The sequence below is a fragment of the Octopus bimaculoides genome, chromosome 6, assembly GCF_046866305.1.
Source record: "Octopus bimaculoides isolate indiv1 chromosome 6, ASM4686630v1, whole genome shotgun sequence".
Classification (NCBI taxonomy): Eukaryota; Metazoa; Mollusca; class Cephalopoda; order Octopoda; family Octopodidae; genus Octopus; species Octopus bimaculoides.
Window position 1 is genome coordinate 13756477 of NC_142933.1, and position 8851 is coordinate 13765327.

General features: G+C 39.0%; 1 protein-coding gene across 1 annotated transcript in view; it reads right to left on the reverse strand.

Moving 5' to 3' along the window:
• Positions 1-628: 628 nt before the first annotated feature.
• Positions 629-8851, reverse strand: part of LOC128248162 (peritrophin-1-like) — a 13520-nt gene continuing 5297 nt past the window's right edge. Inside the window, exons 2-3 of the mRNA XM_089353496.1 lie at positions 5882-6079; positions 629-1198 (exon numbers count right to left, since the gene is read on the reverse strand). Coding sequence (XP_089209622.1) covers positions 1005-1198; positions 5882-6079 — 392 coding nt within the window. The 3' untranslated portion in view covers positions 629-1004. The remainder of the gene's footprint in view (positions 1199-5881; positions 6080-8851) is intronic.

Below are 8851 nucleotides of genomic sequence, written 5' to 3' on the forward strand. Positions count from 1 at the left end.
GATTGGCTTTCTTTATTGCATTTTTACCGGTAATCCCCCATTAGTTTTCTGGTAATTTCTTTCTTTCTCTTTGTATAAACTACCTCTGACGTTATATCTACTAACGGTTTTTTTTTTTTAAAACAAACTTGATAGCGTTCCTGTCATCATATACGCAGTCAACACATTCTGTTAAAACGTCTTATTGATGTGTTTGGTTTCTTTCTTTCCCTGATGAGAAGATTGCATTGTTTTACACAATTTTATTCCTTCTGAAATAATACCAATGTTGTCATCGAAACATATGTCGGAAGTAAAAGAATTTGAATAACACCTGCGTTTAACTACGTTTATTATTATTATTATTATTATTATTATTATTATTATATATATATATATATATATATATATATATATATATATATATATATATATATACGAACATATACATGCATATATGGGTACAGGACGTCACCAACAGTAAACAACATGAAATACGACAACAAATGGGTTCAATACGCAAACAACGAGAGAAACAAATGGAAAACAGGACAAGGAAAACTAAGAACGACCCTTCATCAGTCGTCGGCTGTCTATCTACTCCTCATGTGTGTGTGCGTACGTATGTATACAATTAAAAAATAACACATTTTTGACAAGCAATCTCTTTTCTCTTTATTCTTTCACGATTTCTAATGAAGTTTTTACAATAAGGTAATTATTCATGGTCAATACTTTCTGACAGATTCGAACGTAAGAACCCGTGAAGCGTTTTATTATTCAGAAAGTGAATCATGTGTTGAATTACTTCAAATCCTCTCTCAACCGTCTCTTGATTTATTAACGATGGCTGCTATTTTCGTCAGAACATGAAAAGTATTAATGAAAATAAATGGTTTGTTGGTTTTTCTGGTAATCGAAACAAAATTCCAACTTCTAATTGCATTGGACTTTCTTTATACAAGAGGACATTATTTGTCTCAATTATTTTAAATGCTGCGAAACTAAAAGATTTCGTTTTTCTATCAACATTTGACGTCTGGGGCTTCCCACTGTTGCACGCAGGCCTGGTCTTTTTTCGAAAAAACTAGATCTGGAGAGCACGCTTTGGGCGTATCTAAACCGCCTTGGCATTGATAATATCTGTGACAATCTGTAGGATTTGGGATTAAATGTGTTCCTTCATTCCGACAGCTTTCTCCAATTTTAAGCAGATGACCTGTTAATAGAAAGACAGAAAAATTATTTCATGTAGTGTATTCGTTTCAAATTTTGGCACAAGGCGAGCAATTTCGGATGAGGGGAAAACCAATTACATTGACTGAAATGCTAAACTGGTACTTAATTAATCGACCCCGAAAGGAAGAAAATAAAGTTGACATTTGTTAAATTTGAGCTCAGGACGTAAAGACAGACAAAATGCTCCTAAGCATGTTTCTGGCTCGGCGTATTATCAATTCTGCCAGCTCACCGCCTTGATTTCATGTAGTGTATTGGTTTCAAATTTTGGCACAAAGGTAGTGATTTAGCGGAAGGAGTAAAGTCGATTATATCGACCCCAGTCCTCAACTGAAGCTTATTTTATCGATTGGAAAGAATAAACGACAAAGTCAGCATCGGCGAAATTTGAACCCCGCACGTAAAGACAGACGAAATGATGCTAAGCGTTTTTCTCTGTGTGCTAATGATTCAGCCAGCTCGCTGCCTTAATTTCATTCCTTCCTTCTCGCCCTTTTTAAAGCCTAGCCAGGCTCATGGGCCCGGTTTCCCGGTCTCTATGGCGTATGTGTTCCCTCCAGCTGAACGAGACGCCAGTCCATCGCAACTTTACTGAAGAATCAGAAAGAAAGAGTGAGAGAAAGTTGGTGCGAAAAAGTACAACAGGGGTTCGCCACCACCCTGTGCCAAAGCCTCGTTGAGCTTTCAAGTGTTTTCGCTCAATAAACACACACAACGCCCGGTCTGCGAATCGAAACCGCGATCCTCCGAATGCGAGTCCACTGCTCTAACCACTGGGCCTTTGCGCCTCCACCCTTAATTTCATATCATATATTAAAAAATATTTCCCTTAAATTTCATTGTGGAATATAAACAAAATATTCTTTATTTATTTATGCTAGTGCTTCTTCCTATTTATCCAAGTTCACCGTTAAGGGACAGTGATACTGCTTCACATAAAGACAACATCGAAAAGAAAGCCACGTGACAGATTCGTAAATATGTGTTCACTCGCCAACACAATTTAGCTTCTATTTTTTCTCTTCTTACATAAGGCCCATCCCGATCGCTTATCTCTTTTCTTCCTATAATCATATATATATATATATATATATATATATATATACACACACACACTGTACAATGACCCGCACACAGTTATACATATTGCATATCTCTTACTCTCCCATCCTTTTTATGTATTTAGTTCGCTTACGTCACACATCTTTGTAACTTCCATGTATATGTTTCTCTTTATGGTCAACTAATAGAGTTGTTGGCGCATCGGACAGAATGCTTAGCAGCATCTCTTCGGTCGCTTTACATTCTGATTTCGAATCCTGAAGGGGTTAACTTTACTTTTCATTCTTTCGAAGTTAATAAAATAAACGCACGAAAGATGCCATAAATAACAGTGTCAAACGAAATATATACCGCCGATAGTTGTTGTTGACAAACAACGGCAGTAATTTTATTCCCAAAATAGGCAATTTCGAAAATGCTAAAACAAAGCGAAAATACTTTCACAAACAAAATAAACTGAACATTTTTTTTAAATGACTAATAACTGAATTGATTAAACTATACACACGTGTATCTCAAATGTAAATATATCAGAAATAACAGTAACAAACGAAATATATACCACCGGAAGTTGTTGTTGACAAACAACAGCAGTAATTGTTTTCACCTCAATAGACGAAATACGACAACTTTAACACGAAATAACTTCGAAAATACACAATTTTCTCAAAAACGCCAAGAGTAAATGATGTTTTATGTGACACATTCTACCAATTAGTTACAAAAAACTATTTTTTAAATGTGCCGGCCAAAGGGAAATGATCCTTATTATTATTATTATTATTATTATTATTATTATTATTATTATTATTATTATTATTATTATCATTATTAAGGCGGCGAGCTGGCAGAATCGTTAGCACGCCGGACGAGATGGTTAGCAGTATTTCGCCTTCCACCGTGGCCGACTTTGCCTTTCATCCTTTCGAGATTGATAAATTAAGTACCAGTTGCGTACTGGGATAGATCTAATCGACTGGCCCCACTCCCCAAAAATTTCGGGCCTTGTGCCTAGAGTAGAAATGATTATTATTATTATATTTACTGCTGAACATGACAGAGGTATTTTCGAACGGCCGAAGTAAGTCTTGTTTAAAACTCTTGTTTATATCCGTTTGTTGCTGTTATTTTAGTTTAAACATTGTTCCGGTTTGTTAATAGAAACACTAGGGATCTGGCATTGGTTCCTGTGATTATTTAGTCCCTAGCAGGGCTACATATGACCCCCAAATGCATTCGATGGGTGTTTGGATCCAATATAAATAAACAAGATGGCGGAGCGCATCTTGGAAGAGTTACGAAAAGAATTGCCGCTCCTGAAAAAAATTTTTTTGAATGCTGAAGATTTTTCCTCTTCATCCCTCTGTTACTGACAACATTACAGGAGGGGGAGGAGAAAAGGAAGGGCAGAAAAGTCCACAGGAGTAGCATCAGTGAAAACATTGGCAACAGTTGTGACGGCGGAGACATCAGTGGTGGCGCGGCAACAGCAGCGCGGGCGGTGACAGCAGTGGTGACGGAGGAGATAGCGGCGGCGGAGGCAGTAGTACTAGTAGTAGTAGTAGTAGTAGTAGTAGTAGTAGTAGTAGTAGTAGTAGCAGCAGCAGCAGTAGTAGTAGTAGTAGTAGTAGTAGTAGTAGTGTAGCAGCAGTAGTAGTAGTAGCAGCAGTAGTAGTAGTAGTAGAAGCAGTAGTAGAAGTAGTAGTAGTAGTAGTAGTAGTAGTAGTAGTAGTTGCAGCAGCAGCAGTAGTAGTAGTAGTAGTAGTAGCAGTAGTAGTAGTAGTAGTAGTAGTAGTAGTAGCAGCAGCAGCTGCAGCAACAGCAACGCAATTCAGAACACAATGTATTCTGGCGGAGAAAATAACACAAGAACTGAAGGCGGTCACAGCGGTGTGGAGAGCGGCAACGGTGGAGGTGGCCACATTTCCACCACCATCACTATCACCACCAACACCAACACCAACAGTAGCAGCAGCAGTAACAACAAAATCAGCAACGTTGACGACATCAACAACAAAAAACAATAACAAAACAAGAGGTTTGCTGATGTAGGAAACACGAAGAAAGAAATGTTTGCAATCCTTCTCGAGGACAAAATTCGAGAACTTTCAGAAGCAAAAAAACATCATCAAAGTTGACGGGGGGGGGGCATTAGTGCCCATACCTACCGAAACAATAGAGGCAAAAGAGAAAAAGACAGTATGTGTATCATGGAAAAGTGGGAGATCCGATGTAGCCTCCATCAGTCACGTCGAGAAGGCTCTCGGCGAAATTTTAACAGATGTGGCTCACATACAGAGAGGGAAGGAATTTGCTAGCATTGAGGCTCTCTTTAAAAGTGAGGACCTCACGCGAAGGCACGCAGTGTCACTCAGGTGAACTGAGGAGTGGGTCCTGCATCCCACCCACCTCTCGAAGAGAACGACGAGAATTAGGGTAAACAGTGTGCCACCAGGTGTAGACGTCTGGTAGATTATTGTCTGTGCTGCATAGGACCCAGAGTCACTCCTGGTGATAAAACGGAGTAGCAGGGAGAATTGGTGTGGGATCAACTTGGAGATATTAATCCATGTGAAACCAGAAAATATCGTCATCATCCCACACCTGATCCAGCTGCCCAAAAGGGTGGAACTGTATGTCGTCGTGCAAGGCAGGAAGCCCAGATGTGACCCCCTGTGTGCTCACAAGCTGCCTGAGAGCCTTCTGCCCCCAAAAAGCGGGAGGTACGCAGCCACGTCTGCAGCCTACAGCGCACCCCCATCGACAGAGACCTTTTGATAGAACTGAACGTTTAGTAGAACCCCAACAACAACAGGGGCACGTGAATCCCATACAATGGGGAAAACAACCCAGGCGGAGAGAAGCATTTTGCGGGAGGAGGTTGAGAGATACACAGCAAGAATCACAGAAAAGAGTAACGAGTCGAGCGGGCCTGGGTTTAAAGGGCATGTAAGTAATCTAGTGAAGTAAAGGCCTTTATAATGCATAGATAAGAGGCAAAGTAAGTAAAGTACCGGATTTACTCGTGTATCTGTCGCACCCTTAATTTAGCTTTAAATCTTCATATAAAATTTTTACCCATCATATTCAAACTTTACCCCGGGTATAAGTTGCACACCAGTACGTACAGAAGAGGCGAGGGTCGGCAGCCCTTGACGGATCGAAACGAACGATGCTAAACGATTCCGATAGGTGGCCATTTACTTTGACCACAAATCAGATGTCGTTGTACATTGCAGCGATCAAACCTATGGAAACGAGACTGAAACCCGATACCACGAGAACAGCCTCCAATTATTGGTGGTCGACACTATCAAAACCTTCCGACTGGTCCAAATTGATCACGGCCTCACCCTTGCCAACGTCCTTACCTACTCCCTCTATGATGCAGCACGTGAGATGGATGCTGTTGTGAATAGTTCTGGTTTTTTTTCTTGTTGTTTTTTTTTTAGTTAAAATCAAATACGAGTGTGACTTATACACGTTCAAATTCTGCAATACCTTTAATTCTAGCTTAATCCGTAACTTAATTTAAGTGTTTTGATTAAGTTTCCCTAAGCTTGTATTCTTAGTAATGTGCACCAGTTTGGCCAGTACTTACGGTATTCAGGTGATGTGAATCGTGAACCGCAGACGACGTTTTCAGGATATTCACAGGTGAAGTTGGTTGTCGAGAAGAAAAGGCCTTCAGGACATTTCTGCAGACCCATTGACGTGGAATTAAAGCAGTTTATAAATTGAGCGCAATTACGAGCATCTGGATTGTTGCCATTTGGGTTCTTTGCACATCGGGGATCATCTTTGAGAAGGGAAAAATATTATTATTATTATTATTATTATTATTATTATTATTATTATTATCATTATCAGTATCATTATCATTTTTATTACAATGATTATTATTATTATTATCATTATCATTATTATTATTATTATTATTATTATTATTATTATTATTATTATTATTATTATTATTATTATGATTATTATTATTATTTTATGTTTGACTTTTTTTTTGCATTTGTACAAGTTGGATCCAAGTCTCACCCAGAGACCTCAAGAGACAACAAGTTAGAAGTTCATGTAGGTGTTATGCCTAGGGTACCATATATTTGGATTTGTACAGTTTTGTTCAAGTGAATGTTTAAGAAACCATAAGAAAATTATGTTTGCTTTAAAATTTGAGATCACATAGACAGTATTTTACGTAGGATATGGGCAGTTCCCATGAGCACTATCTTTTGGACTTCAGCCATTTTGGGGTTTCCTGGTATCTGAGCTAGGTAGTAATCAGCCCGTTTCGCTGTCATTCCCAGGGCACCTATGACAATAGGTATTGTTTTCGTCTTCAGATTCCACATTTTGCTAATTTCTATTTCAAGATCTTTATATTTGCTCAGTTTTTGGTAGGTCTTGACAGATACGTTTATATCAATTGGGACAGTCATATCAATGAGGAGGCATGATTTTTGTCTGAAGTCTTTCAGTATGATGTCTGGCCTATTTGCGTCTATCTTTCTGTCAGTTTGAATGGTGAAGTTCCAGAGGAGTGCAATGTGATCATTTTCAAGTACTGGGGGTGGTTTGTGTTCCCACCAGTTTTTATCATGGGGCAAGTCCAGGTTTTTGCATATTACCCAGTGAATATATTGTGCAGCTCTATCATGCCTGTTGAGATACTCTGTAGGCGCAAGCAGACTGCACATGGAGACAACATGATCGATGGTCTCATTTTGTTGTTGGCATATACGACATAATGGGGAGCTGCCGTTCTTTAATATGTTGGCCTGGTAGTTCTTTGTAGGTAGGCATTGATCTTGGGCTGCTATGATAAACCCCTCTGTTTCTGATTTCAATCCAGAGGCCATTAACCATTGGTGGGTAAGGGCTTTGTCAATATCTGCATTATTCGCTCTCTTTGGGTATTTGCCATTGAGAGGTTTTCCATGCCATTTTTCAGTCATAATAGCTAAGGCAGCAATTTTAGCACGGGTTTTCAAGCGCTTAGCTTTTTCTGTAGGTGTTTCTAGTTCGTCTAATTCTTGAATTTGTTGCAATTGGAATTCACTTAGATATTCCTTTGCCTGTTTTGTTACTGAGTAAGATGCTTTCTTGCTTTCATATTTTAAGACAAGTTTTAGCATCCAGTCCTCAGAGTTTTTCATATAGGTGTCTAGGCCAATTGTGGCTACCTTCATTGATAATGCCAGCTGTAGTAGTCCTCGACCTCCCTCTTTTCTTGGCAGATAAAGACGTTCTATATCTGCCTTAGGGTGGTGCATTCTATGCATTGTCAACAGTTTTCGTATTTTTCTGTCAACATTACATATTTCAGTAATTGACCAGTTAACGATGTTGAAACTGTAAGTCACGACTGGTATGGCTAGAGCATTGATCGCTTCGATCCTGTTTCTCGCGTTCAGCTCTGTCTTCAGTATTGCTCTCACCCTGCGATAACATTCTCTTCTGATCCTTTCCCTCATCACTGAGTGCTTGATATTGTCCCCTTCAATTACCCCTAGGTATTTGTAGCTCTCCGCTGGTTCTAACTCTTTTATGACATTTTGCTGGTCAAGGTTCACATTAGATGTATTTGTCATTTTTCCTTTGATAAAGATAGCTTTTGCACATTTATCAAGGCCAAATTGCATCCTGATGTCATCACTGAATTGTTTAACAATCGCTAGTAGGCCTTTGAGTTGTTGGTCATTTTTTGCAAAGAGCTTTAAATCATCCATGTAAATGAGATGATTTATATTTTTATCAAATATTTTATAACCATACTGTGCATCATTGAGCAATTTTGAGAGCGGTATTAGGGCTAGACAGAAGAGGAGTGGTGATAGTGAGTCACCCTGGAAAATGCCACATGAAATTCTTACATCTCCAGCATTTAGAGATTCATTGTCATTGTTCAACATCAGTGTGGTTCTCCATGATCTCATACTTACAGATAAAAAGTTTCGCAGAGTAGGAGCTATTTTATACATTTCCAGACATTTCCTAATCCAGCTATGTGGTAGGCTATCAAAGGCCTTTTTATAGTCTATCCAGGCTATTGACAAGTTTTTGTGTCGCTTGTGACAATCTTCTAAGATCATCTTATTGATGAGTAGCTGATCTTTACAACCATAAGATCCACGTTTACATCCCTTTTGCTCATTAGGGAATATGCTACTTTCTATTAAAAAACTATAGGTGTACTCGGTTAGGACAGATGTTAGCGTCTTATACATTGTTGTTAAGCAGGTTATGGGGCGATAATTTTTTGGTTCGTTTGTTTCCTCATTTTTTGGAAGCAGGAATGTTAAACCATTAACTAGCCAAGAGGGCATCAAACTAGGATTTTGCAAAACATCGTTGTAAAGTTTTGTTAGCAGTTCATGGCTTTCTGGGAAGGCATTCAACCAGAAGTTAGGAATTTTATCCTTTCCTGGAGACTTCCATTTGCTTGACCTCCTGAGAGCAGATCTTATATCTTCTACCCTGACCCCCTCCCACTTTTGCTCCTCTAAGGAGTCTAGGTCTGTAGCTATTCTATCAATCCAAGGGGCCTTTTCATTGTGTGTTT